Consider the following 13,884-nt stretch of genomic DNA (forward strand, 5'->3'; position numbering starts at 1 on the left):
ATTCATTCTTTGATTTTAAAGAACACAAACTCGTTCTGGACATCTAGCAGGTTGGGAGTTTCTTTCCTCTGTATCAGGATTACAAGTGTGCGCCACCATGCCTGGCCCAAATTGTGTGCATTTTAAAGGAGCATATGAGGGGCTGGGGATTTAGCTCAGCGGCAAAAGCGCCTGCCTGGCAAGCGCAAGGTCGTGAGTTCAGTTCCCGGTACCGGAGAAAAACCAAAAAAAAAAAATAAAAAAATAAAGGAGCATATGAGGTCTGATTTACATTCAAGTTCAAAACTACACAAAAGAAGCACTCAGAGAAGATTAACAAATTGTGCTATGAATTTTCTTAACTTTCATTAATACCTAAAAAATAGATTCTATTAAAAAACCACTGTGAGCTGAGCTTGATAATGCACACCTGTAATCCTAGCACTTGAGAGGCTGAGGCAGGAGGACTGCCATTAGTTTGAGGCCCGTATGCGGTACAATGCAAGACCAGCCTGAACTAAATGGTGAGATCTTGTCTCAAAAAAACCCACAAAACTACTGTTGATGAGCACATGGACAGTCTCTGCCTTGGAAGCAAGCAGTTCAAAACTTAAGTCATACAAGGAGGTAATAAAATTTTAGAACCGGAAAATTTCTAGAAGTAACCTAATCTCTGTGGTTTACAGACACAGAAGGCAGATGAGACTTTCAGACATCTAATACACTATACAAAAGGGCCTAGAAAATGTATGAAGCATTCCTAATACACAGAGACTACTTTCTTGGTGATAGTTTTATTTTAAGCCTGGTGCCTGAGGAGGAAGATTGCGCAACACTCTTCAATTGTGAACCAATGGGAGAGCCTAATTTCTGTCTCCATAGTCACAACTGACCTTGACCTCTCTCCACAGAGTTATGGCTAATCATCAAACCCCATGGGACCCAAACTATGTTCCCATCTGTGACTAAGGTTAAAATGCAATCTCCTTCTCCCAAAAGACCTCTTTTTCCTGAGAGGTCTGGCAACATCCATGTGTATCTGTTCTGAGTAGGAAGTATGGCTACTGCCACTAACAGAACAGAAAACAGGGTATGTGAGAAGTAGGTAAAGCCAGACATCTTTTAAAAACACACTGTTATTTACCATTTTAAAATGTTATTCAATGTTTTTGTTTTTTTGTTTTGTTTTTGAACTTACTATGCAGCTCAGGCTGATCTTAATTCACAAAGACCCTCTTGCCTCAGCCTCCTGAGTGCTGGGATTATAGGTATACGCTACCACGCAGGCCCAGCTACTCCTTGTTAGTTATATTCAGTCTGTGTCTTTTAGATTCACAATGACTGCTGATGTGTCTGGTCCTAACTCTCCTAAGTACCTAACTCTTTATTGTAATGGGGCTCTATTTCTGCAATTGTGCTACTGCCAATGCAAGAGGACTTCTCATGATTTAAAATGCTAATCCCCTCTGCCTCATTTCGTCTCACTTTAAGAATTTCACAAATGGGTTAAGTTTTTCCATTACATTTCCAGTTAGTATAGCTATAAAAATCAGAAAATATCCACCCGACCTGCCTCAGAGTTGCTGTGAGAGTGCAGGAATTTACATGTGATATCAGTATAGACATTATCCTGACAGAGAAAGAATGCTAACCATTTCTATTTCACTGAAGTCATTTTCTATATGATGGCACTGATAAAAAAAATTACCCTTTATTTAAAACTGATTAAGATGGTAAATTCCAATTGGTCCTTTAACGTAGAGACTAGAAAATGAGAGAATATATATATATTCAATTTTTATTAGAGGAACCATAACATCCCTCTTTAAAAAATGACATTCATGTTTGAACTATAATGGTTAAATTAAATTCCAAAGCTAAATTCCGTCTGAGAAGTACTTACATTTAAAATTCATCAAAAACAGAGGAATAATTTATACTATAGAATAGAAAAATGGATGTTTCCACTGTTGGAATATCTCAAATCTTTTTATTGCCTTAAGATTATATTAAAAATGGAGATTAAAAAGAAAAAATAAAGAATAAACACTGCTTGGTTCCATTTCCATGGTGGTTATGCAGGGACAAGGGGACGGAGAACAGCGAATTACTGATGAACAGGTACAGAATTTGAGTCTGGGATGCAAAGATTTCTGGAGATGGAAGATGGTGATGATTACACAACACTGTGAATGTAATTAATACCACTAAACTCTGCACTTGAAAGATACTAAAACGGAAATTTAATGCTATGTATACTTTACTACACTAAGAAAAAAAATTACCTTGAAGTTCTCCGATCATCTCAGAATCATGCCCTCTGTCTCTCCGTTCAGCTTCCAACACAGCTTGAAGCTGGTAGTAATCCTTGTCTGATTGTGACTTGGAATTCTCTAAAATTCTGTTTCTCTCTTGCAATTCTCTGTTCAAGGACTCTAGCTGACTAATTGATTTGCTCATTTCTGTGTGACTCTTCCTTAATCTTACAGCCGTATCCGATTCTGTCCTAAGTAAGTCATTGGCTTCTTCCAGCTATTTAAAAAAAAAGCAAGAAAACAGAATCTTAATCAAAATATGTCAAACTTTTAAAAATTATTATAACTTCTTAAAAGGCACCTCATTTGAAAAACTTACCTGCTTCTGTAATTGTGCCAGCTTCTCATTAGCAAGCTGTGAATTCTGACTGACTTTCTTTAAGTCTTCCAATTGGTCCTTTAACGTAGAGACTAGAAAATGAGAGAATATATATATATTCAATTTTTATTAGAGGAACCATAACATCCCTCTTTAAAAAATGACATTCATGTTTGAACTATAATGGTTAAATTAAATTCCAAAACTAAATTCTGTCAGAGAAGTACTTACATTTAAAATTCATCAAAAACAGAGGAACAATTTACACTACAGAATACAAAAACGGATTTGTTTCCACTGTTGGAATATCTCAAATCCTTTTATTGCCTTAATAAGATCAATCTGTCAGTATAGTACTAGAATGTTATTTTTACTGTCTGTTTTTAAATAGTACAAGTGGATACTTCAGTCTTTTAAAAACGGTCCTGGAGGGCAGAGTCTTCCTCTATGCACACCATCTCCTAGTCTTCTTTCTTGACTGCCTCTTCTGGCCAGCAACAACTATGACTAGTTCTTGTATAACCTTCCTAAAACAGTCTATGTACAGATATCCTAATGCTCAGCCAAACACACGTGTGTGTGTATATATATATGTAACACATACTATGTATGTAAATATACATGCATATTAAGAACATGTATGTGTTTTTAATACAAATGATCTGTAGTTTGTTTTTATAAAAGACACATCTTGGAGATCTTTTTCAACAATACATATGGAGATCCTTTAAAAAAAAAAAAAAACCTGCATAATATTCTACCCGATATACCAAAATTTATTTCATCATAGGTTAATTTATATTGTTTATACATTTAAAAATTATCTAAGATTGTATGCACACAGGTAAATAAATTAGAAGTACAATCATGGGTTAAGAAGTGCAGAAAATTACTGTAAGTGTATCTAGAACAGTGGTTCCAAAACATGAAATTCCAGGACTTAGTGCAGGAGGACTCCCTCTTGTGCAGTGACAGCCCCCCATCCCTGGGCTGCAGCACAGGTCCTGTTCAAATAAAGCCTCACCCTGGTGGGCTTGTAACTCTGCCTGTGATTTATTTCTTGAGTAATGTGGGTTCAGAAGGTTTTGTGAATCTACTCAGGATTCTTACCTTGTGGACAAAGGTGGGGGAGAAATTTGGGCTTAGCGATTTTAAAAGTGGAACTTGTTAGAAATGCCTGGGGAGCTTATGAAAAATACTGAAGCCCAGGACATGTGTCTATACCAAGTACATAAGAATCTCTGGGGTTTAGGTATCGTATTTAAATCTTCCCCAGAGATTCAGTCTGTGCATAATGATAATAGTCACTATTCTAGCTAAATACTATTTACTACTGACTTTATTATGGTAGAAATTTAACTGGAGATCTGAGTTACTTAGCTCATCAGATATCTGAAACACTGGGGCTTAATAAATCTATCATGGGCATCTAATTTAAGACAGCCTCATGAGAAAGACCTAGAGGACAGTGTGAGACACAAATTCTAAGGACTGGAGGTATAATTTGGTGGGCATTTGCCTAGAAATGCTAGCATTTTTCAAAAGTACTAATTTACCTTCATTTTCTACATTTCTCCTCTTCTCATTTTCCTGTTCAACTTTTCTTTGGTATTCATTAATTCTATGTTGTAACAACATTTTTTCCTTCTCAATTTGAGATACTGTAGATTCTAGATTTCTTCTTTGATTCCCCTGAAATTGGACAAAAGTTCACCATTGCAATTAATATTTGTCATTTATTTTAGTGGGCATTCTGTTCTTAAGAAAAAAGCCAGACAGTGGGAGTGGTGGTGTACACCGTAATCCCAGCACTCAGGAGGCTGAGGCAGGGGGATTGTTGTGAGTTGAAGGCCAGCCTGGGCTACAAAATGAGATCAAGGCCAGCCTGAACTACATAGCGAGACCCTGTGTCAAAAAGACAAAAACAAAACAAAACAAAATAAAGCAAAACAAAGCAAAAAAAGCAAAAAAAAAGTCAAACAAAAACTTTAGATGTATTTTTATTTTCAGGTCAGATAGTAGTATCTTCTAATAATGAAAATTTTCTAGTAATAAATGGAGACTGCCTTCTAAGACAGGAAAAATGTCCTTCTTTCAGCTAAGAAGATAAAATCTTCAAAGACTTAAAATATAATCCTTTGAATCTTACCTTTTCATATTGAAAGCTGCTATATTATTAGCTTAATGACAACCACAGAATACTATAAATATTTGGGTTGATATAAACTCTTCAACCTAATATATGAATTATAAAACGTTCAGGTAATAATTACATATTTGGGCAACCCACATCTGGGATCCCTCCTACCTCTCAGGAGTATTCTCATTCCTCATTCCTTTTCCCCAATAAAATTTCCTACTTTTTTTTAACAGAAAAAAGATAAAACAAAATTTCATAACAAGATGATAGTGAATAATAATACTTAATACATTGCATATTATTATCTTTAAAGTAGTCAGAGTATAACATACAGGCATAAAAAATTCTCCAATTGGTATTAATGCAAACCTTCCTTTTCTGTGAACTAAGAGACACTAAATAGTATATAACTAACTTGCAGTTTTTCTCTTTTCCTTTGCGTTTTTTGTTTTTTTGTTTTTTGTTTTATTCCCAGTACCAGGGATCGAACTCACGGCCTTGCGCTTGCCAGACAGGTGCTGTGGCGCTGAGCTAAATCCCCAGCCTCTCTTTTCCTTTCCTTATTTCCCCCTTTCCCCCATCCCAGTTCCTTTTTCTTTTTAACAATTTCTTCCCATTTCACAATATCTATTGTACACTTTAGATGATATTTACTCTTTCAGTTTCTCACACCAGGGAGATAACACAATGTTTACATATGTGAGTCTCATTTATTTCACTAATGAGTATGGTCTCAAGTTGCATCTATTTACCTGTGGAAGCCTCACATTTATCCTTCTTTATGGCAGAGTAGTACTCCACTGTATAAAAATGTCACATCTTTTTTTACCCATTCCTTGGCTGATGGGCACTTGGGTTGTTTCCAGGATTTAACTATTAGAAATTGTGCTGCTATGGGTGCACATATATAGCTGTGGTATGATGTTTTTAATTCTTCTGGGAAGATACCCAGACGGGGAATAGCTGGGTTGAGTGGGACCTGTAATCCTAGCTTTTGGAGGAATCTCCACACTGATTTCCACAGTGGTTTCACCAATGTACACTCTCACCAATAGTTGGAGAAGTGTTCCTTTTCCCCACAGCCCTCCAGCATTTGTTACGGGTTGATCTCTTGATGATAGCCATTCTTTCTGAAGTGAGATGGCAACTCAGTGTTGTTTTAATTTGCATTTCTGGAATGACCAATGATGTTGAACATTTTTCATATGTTTATTTGCCATTTGTATTTCTTCATCTGAGAAGTGTATATTCACGTCAGATGCCCATTTCTGGAGTGGGTCTTTGAATTTGGGGGGAGGGGTGTCTTTTTTTCAATTCTTTATGTATTCTAGATAGAAGTCCTTTATCTGAGGGACAACTGACGAACTTTTCCCAATCTGTGGGTTGTCTTTTCATGCTTTTGGTGATTCCTTTTGATGTGCAAAACCTTTTTAACAAGATGAGGTCTCAGTTGTTGATTCTTTGAAGTATTTCCTGGGCAGTTTGTGTTTTGTTCATGAACTCTCTGCCTACACCTATGTTTTCAAGATTTCCACCTACTTTTTCTTCCAGTAGATTTAGTATTTGTTTTAATATTAAGATCTTTGATCCATTTTGACTTTAGTGCATGGTAATAGACACAGGTCTAGCTTGTAGACAGCCATGTAGAAAGCTAGTTTTTCTAGCAACATTTATTAAAAAACCTATCTTTCTTCCACTGAACGTGTTTGGCTGCTTTGTCAAAGATAAAGTGGCTGAGTGTGTTTGTAGTTGTGTCTGCATCTTCTAATCTGTACCACTGATCTTCAGGTCTGTTTCTGCTGTCTCAGTAGTATCTTTTTAAAGATGCCCTCCACGTCTACTTACAAATGTATATTAAGAAGTAATGAAGGTGGCCAGGCGTGGTGGCGCATGCTTGTATTTCCAGCACTGGGGAGGCTGAGGCAGGTGGACTGTTGCACGTTCAAGGCCAGCCTGGGCTACAAAGTGAGCTCAAGGCCAGCCTGAACTGCATAGCGAGACCTTGTCTCAGAAAGACAAAAAACAAAACAAAAAAAGTAACGAAGGAAATACTTTTAGAAAAAAAGTACAGTGGACTGAAGTGTTAAAGTAAAAATACCCAAATTTGTTTAATTTCAAAAATTACTTTTTAAGGAAAATGCTGTCAGATTTATAAATGTGACAGAGATCAATAAGGTCTTTCTAATTCTAAGACCTTACCATTTTAATTTAAAATCTATTTGAATTATATCAATAGTAGACTAGCACTGAGTGGTACACATATACCAAAGTGTTCACCCGCTCACCTGTTCTAGGACATTTTGGTAATTTTCAGTTTTGTGCTATCGTAAGTAAAGCTGTTATGAACAGTAGTATACAGTTTTTTGTGAAGATGTAAGATTTCATTTTTCTGAGAAAATGCCTAGAGTGCAACTGCTGGTTAATGTGGGACCTGTATGTTTAACTTTTTAGGAAAAAAGCCAAATGGTTTGCCAGGATGTCTGTACCATTTTATATCCTCAAATGCAATGCGCAAGATCCAGTTTCTCTATATTCTGCCAGTTCTGGAACTACTACAATTTTATACTAATTTAATGGCTACAGAGTTCGCTGACTGCCAAATGGCGAATGATACGTACATCTTTTCACGTGTTTGCCATTCTATTACAGTGGTACCTCAGTTCACAAACTTGATTATTTCCACAATTCTAGTCACAAACTGAGTTGGATGAGAACCTAACCAAATTCAATGGTTAGTTTCAATGTTGACCTTATGGAGAAATCTGACTTGGTTCTGGTCCAGTTTGGTTTGTGACCAGAATCATGGAGAAACTGAGTTCGTGAAAAGAGGTACCATGGTACTTATTTTACCAATTTTTACACTGGATTATATATTGATAAGCTTTGAGAATTAAGTACTCTAGGTATAAACTCTGTGTTAGACATATAATTTGCAAATTATTTTTCTGTTTATAAGCTGTCATTTTTTTTTTCTCTTTTACTAGGGTCTCGTATAGAGCAAGTGTTGTTAATTTTCAGTCCAATTCATTCCGTTTTCCTTATATGGATTAAGTTTGTGGTACTGTGTCTTAACTCTTCCCTGAATCCAAAAATACTCATACTATGTTTCTCTGATAATACAAACATTTTTGGTCGGTAGCCATGGAAAATACAAATAGTTCTAAGGTCAATGTATTTCCCACTTGATTACATGAGATGTCAGTATTGATCCTTTTAAAGTGTTTAAATTGTATTTTTCTCTCTTCCCTATTTTTCTTTTTTGGTGTAGTTCCAGGTTCAGTTTTTCTCTCTTGCACCTTGTTTATTTTTCAGGGATCAAGAACCACTGAGCGAAAGTGCCTGCCTGGCAAGTGCAAGGTCGTGAGTTCGGTTCCCGGTACTGGAGAAAAACCAAAAAAAAAAAAAAAAAAGAACCACTGAGCGGCTTAGGCACAATGGTGCACGCCTATGAGGCTGATGTGGGAGGACTGTTCAAGCCTGGGAGTTCAAGACTAACCTTAGTAACATAGTAAGAGGCTCCCTTCAATGGAGGAGGAAAAAAAGCACCCTATAATTCTAGCACAAGGGGAGACTGGGCAGGAGGAGGATCATGAGTTAGAGGCCAGACTAGACAACATAATGAGACACTGTCTAAGACTGGTGACAGCGGGAGATTATTGACATTTATGTGCTAACGTTTGAACATCGTCATAGAACAAAATTATACAAAAGAAACCTGAAGTATAATCTGCACCACTTGAACCTTCATCTCTAACCAAAATGAGGCTTTCCCTAGTTCTTCCCTTACTTTCCTAGTTCTGTTTTAATTAAGCATTCACAATCAACTTTCTCAGGAAACAAATCTGAAAAGGGGGAAAATCTCAAACAGGAAAACTTTCACTTGGGAAATAAAACAGTACCTCTTCATCCAATTCTTTCATTATCTTGTCTAGTTTTATGTTTGAAGTTCTGTAAAAACAAAAACAATACAGATTAAAAATGTTTATTATTTCTTGCCCAGAACTGAACACCTACATTCCTTTTTTTTAGGTTTTATTAAAATCATTTTTGTGCCACAGATCTCTGCCCACCATGTGACAATGTGGGAAAAATTGTGAGATCAACTGAAAGAGTATTATCACCATCACAATTGGTTTTCTTTGCCCTTAGGACATTATTGTGAATTTTAAACCTATACTGTATATGTAACATGTTCATGTGGATGTCTCAAGTTCCTCATTCTTCACGTCCAAAACTAACCTGTTCCCCTGTTAAGTGAAACAAATCAGACATAAAAGTTTAACTATCACACGGTTTCCCTTATATGAGAAATCCAAATAATTTAAAGAGCAAGATTAAAAGACATTATAGGAAACAGGGAGACAGATCTTTAACAAATGGGAAGGGGGTCAAAAAATGAAGAGGGGGAAAATGAGAGGAAGGGGAAGTAAAAAGAATTCAGAGGTGTTATTTACATGCACCACCTCCCCATGATGGATGTACTCATTCTGTACTACAGATATGTACTCTTAAAAATTAAATTACAAAAATCAAGATCAATTCATAAAAACAGAACAAAACAAAAACCAAACAAAAAATTAGACCCTGCTGAGCTTCCCAACCTCACCTCAGGCTTTTCTTGCCCTCAGATCTTAATGGCTGTCTGGTTCTCTTGTATCAAGTCCTCCACAGTGCTTGTATTCTCTTACCGTAACATCTCATCCTCCTCCCCTAGTTATTTCCTAGTCACCCTTCTGCTTCTAGTGCTACCTAATCTCCAACAAAACAAGTGTGGGCATCTTCGGACGTATAGTATTCTTGCTACACACCTGTTTCATTTTCTCCCCATCTTACCAGATACCACACTTATTTATAATTACTTATTGTCCTTATCAATACATGCTCATGTGAATAGGGACAATGGCTTGTTCAATACTGTACTACTGGCAAGCACATTCTCTGACAAACTAGAATTTCTGTTTAATAAACAAATGAATGTAACTAAAGTGATCTGAATGCAGAGAATTAGACTAGAATCAGTCCTAATTTAATCTGTATGTGGTAGTGGTGGTGAACTTCTAGACAAAATTTGTTTCTAACCTTCACAAATTCTTCCAGTTCCTTTGTGGGGAAGAGACTAAAAGTAGGACAGAAAAAGACAACCTTCAAACAGCTAAATTTTTTTGTGGAAGAAAGGGTCCAAAGCGCTAGTGGCTTTACTTGAGCTTCACTTTACTTCCCCTTTCTTTCTGCCCTCCTCTATGCTGTAGGCCTCTTCTCATTTGCAAAAGATCTATCTTCCTGTTTCATATCTTGTCTCTTATTTTGCTCTTTAAATTATTTATACTTTGTGTTTCTCATAGAAAAGAAATCGTAATATTTAAACTTGCAGGTCTGATTTATTCCACTTAACAAGGGAACAGGTTAATTTTGGACATGAAGAATGGGACAGATTAGTTTTGGACATGAAGATGTACCTTTCGGAAAAGATACACTCTTATTAAACATTTAATTTTTCAAAAGAAAACAAATGCAAGCAATAGCAACACCCCACTACAAAATTATTTATTTAAAATGCTATTCACCAATTCAATATATCATTTAAAAAGTTTTCATCTCATTGTAATTCCAGGTCTTTGTGGTTACACACCTTCACAGGATTACCAGTCACTCTGGCCACTCTTCTTCCTTCCTCAAATCGATCCCCATTCCTAACACTACCACTGGTCAATCACTTGAATCTGAATTTTGTTTAAAATATTGTTTGGACGTAGAAACTTCTCAACATTTATATAAAAGAGCCTACCCATCACCTCCTTTCAGTCAGCTAAGGAAATCATGGAATTAAGTGAGTTAGAAGCATTCAGAGTGTGTTTAAGAATGAAGACTCTCAACAAAAACTGTATTTTAAATATTTTGAGGAAAATACATCTATACTAATGCCAACATAAATATTACTTTTTAGTTCTAGCCAAAATACTTTTCATGGATGTACATTAGTAGCAATGTTTATATCCCCATGTTGTCTATTGACTTTCAAGTGTTTATAAAATGTAAGCTTTACAATTATTCATTGTATATAACTTCTAAAAGCAAATTCTCACCTGCACTTCTGTTCCATTTCATCTTTTAACTGCATTTCATTATGCAGCTGTTCTTCCAGCTTGTATATTGTTTTTTGCAAACTTTCCTGCTTTAATTGAAAAACAAAAACCTTCATTCTAATACTCATAAATTTAAAGTAACAAGTTTACTGTACCATTTTATACCTGTTTAGAAGATAATTAATCTTTCTGTTAATTTAACAAGTAACACTTACTACCATCTCACACACCATGTTAGGTTATCAGTAACACAATAAAACCTTCACTTTTATCCTTGTTCTCGTGAAGCTAACAGCTAAATCTGGGGACACAAAGAAATAGGAGGTGATTTAAAATACATGTATCAAAATGTTACAATGCACCCCACTAATATACATAGTCTTGTTAAAAAATTTTTTGGTGGTACTGAGGATTGAACCTATAGCCTTTGCACTGAGCTACATCCTAGCCCTTTTCATTTGATTTTTTAAACTCTGACACAGGGTTTTGGTTTTTTTAAAACTTGAAGCTGCTAGGCTGCCCAGGCTGGGCTTGACACTGAGACCCTTCTGCCTCACACACCAAAAGTAACCCAAATACCTGCACAGATTTAACACAGTGAGGGGCGATGAAACTGTACGCCGTATGTCCTAAAGGTGAGAGAGGGTCAATTCTAATTCTGCCAGGAGTATGTGATGCTTGAAGAAAGGTCTACAAGAAGAGAGAAATGTACCTACCAAAGGTGGTCAAAAGAGGGCATTTTCACTAGAATGAACAGTGCAGTATAAAGAGGCAAAAGAAAATACTTGGGAAATGTGGAGAAAGAAAGGATAGCAGATTACAGAATATAATAGAGGGACTCAAACCTTCAGATCTCACCTGAAAAGGTAAATGGGACCATTAACACACTAAAAACAACAGCTGGGGATGTTACATATAAGAAATATGTGACTTCATCGTTTCTCTGGTGTGAGAAATTGAAAGTACAAATAAGGACCAAAATGTGTAATAGGTATTGTGAAACAGGAAGAAAATGTTCAAATGGAGAGGGGAACAAGGGATGGGGAGCAGGGGGAAAGGAAAGAAAAGAAAAGTAAAAAAGAAAGAAAAAGAGAAAGAGAGAAAAGGAAAAAATGGCCAGGTGTGGTGGTGCATGCCTGTAATTCCAGCACTCAGGAGGCTGGGGCAGGAGGATTACTGCAAGTTTGAGGCCAGCCTAGACTGCAAAGTGATTTTAGGGCCAGGCTGAACTACATAGAGAGACCCTGCCACCAAAAAGAAAAAAAGAAAAAAAAAAGGAAAAAATGGAAACAAAGCTTTTGTAAATGGGATGAGGAGTTAAAGGGAGGGTAGGGGAATAGGAGAAAAACAAACAAGTTATATCAGGTACAAGTACAAATTCTCTATGATGAATGTGATCATTATGTATATCTAAAATGTACCAATAAAATCTGACTGGAAAAAAAAACTTGTGACAATACTGTCATCTCAGAAACAGTACATGAATAATAAGATGAATAGGTTACAGTGACGGTGAAACTCTAGAAGAGCGACCAGCTCAGAGCCTACTGAAACAGTGCAGATAAGACAGTATATAAATCTCATATAGAGCAGAGGCTATCAGCATGAAGAGAAGGAAATGGGTGAATCTGACAATTAGAAGGTAGAATCGATGTCCTGGAAAATGATTAGATAAGAAGTAACAGATATAGTACCATTATGAAGGACAAGAAACAAATTATTGCTGGGTACAGTATGGAGAAATGAAAATTGTGAGTTTAGCTTTGGCGTAATCTATGCATCCAGGAAGAGATTCAGATTGTGGAGCTCAAAGGAACAGGTTAGACATGCATAAAATTACCTATAGGAATGAGCAGAGATGAGAACACAACTTTGGAAAACATTTAATAACTTAGTGACCACAGGAATTAGACTGCAAAAAGAGGACTGAAAAAATTTAAAGAGGCAAGAAGGAAATAATGGGAACATAAAAGAATTATAAAAGTTACTTCCAAACACAAGAGAATAGCGTCAAATGCAGCAAAGAAGAAAAACAAGGACTAGTCCTTGTCAAATACCGGAAAGAATAAAGATGAAAATTATTCACTCTATTTTCAATTACAAAGTTGCTCATTAGTATCTCAGGTGAAAGACTTCCACCATCTTACTCAAGGAAGAGTTGAAAAATTAAATTAGCTGATTTTACTGCAGTCTTAGTTCAATGCAAACAGTGATCTTCCCTTGTGTTAACAGAGCAAATGATAAAAGGCAGTAGTCACAGACAGAAGTTTAAAAGATCATCAAAATCAGTCCAAAGAAAACACCATATTTATATATATTAAAAATTTTGTTTTTTTGAGATAGTGTTTTGCTGTGTAGCATGGGCTGGCCTTGAATTCAGCAATCCTCCCGCCTCAGCCTCCAGAGTGCTGAGATTATAGGCATACGCCACCACACCTGGCCCAATATTTTTGAAGTTCTAACATACCTTTCTTTAATCCTATAGACAATAGGGTAAGAGCTTGTGTTATAGCAAGACTTTATTGTTACCTTTCCTAGATTAAAGTGCTTTTATTTTAATGATTTCTGAGCCTTTGTAGTCATATAACTTGCCAAAGAGCTCTTTGGGATGGAAAACTTTAAAAAGCTGCCTTTTTTTCACTTTCTCTTTTTATCATATGGTTCTCTTACATTTAGAAGTAAAATATATCAGACAGAAAGAGAATAACTGGATCAGCTTTTAAAATGTGGTTGTTACTCTTCTGCTCCTTACTTAATACATACACATTACAGTAAAGAATGTTCTAAGAATGGCCAGATAATTACTACTAACTTTTTTCCACAAAAGTCCTACTTCACTCAAACTCAAAAATCTGTCTCATGAACACAAGAAATAACTCACAACTAAAATTAGTATAGTAATTTACTTCTCAGTGAACAAATTAAATAATGTTGATTATGTTGGCTATTCTTCATTTCTCCAACTTCTTTCAAGAAGTCTTAAAGATCTATTTTCTGGGGGCTGGGGATTTAGCTCAGCGGCAAAAGCGCCTGCCTGGCAAGTGCAAG

The 13,884-nt window shown here is 36.1% G+C and overlaps 1 protein-coding gene across 1 annotated transcript in view; it reads right to left on the bottom strand.

Annotated features, from left to right (window-relative positions):
• Positions 1 to 13,884, bottom strand: part of Rock1 (Rho-associated, coiled-coil containing protein kinase 1) — a gene marked incomplete at its 5' end in the record, with an annotated part of 112,217 nt that overhangs the window by 43,158 nt on the left and 55,175 nt on the right. Inside the window, 5 exon segments of the mRNA XM_005372684.2 lie at positions 2,265 to 2,511; positions 2,614 to 2,705; positions 4,170 to 4,305; positions 8,653 to 8,701; positions 10,837 to 10,925. Of these exon segments, the coding sequence (XP_005372741.1) occupies positions 2,265 to 2,511; positions 2,614 to 2,705; positions 4,170 to 4,305; positions 8,653 to 8,701; positions 10,837 to 10,925 (613 nt within the window).

Source organism: Chinchilla lanigera, unplaced genomic scaffold, assembly GCF_000276665.1.
Source record: "Chinchilla lanigera isolate Chin_1 unplaced genomic scaffold, ChiLan1.0 scaffold00001, whole genome shotgun sequence".
NCBI lineage: Eukaryota > Metazoa > Chordata > Mammalia > Rodentia > Chinchillidae > Chinchilla > Chinchilla lanigera.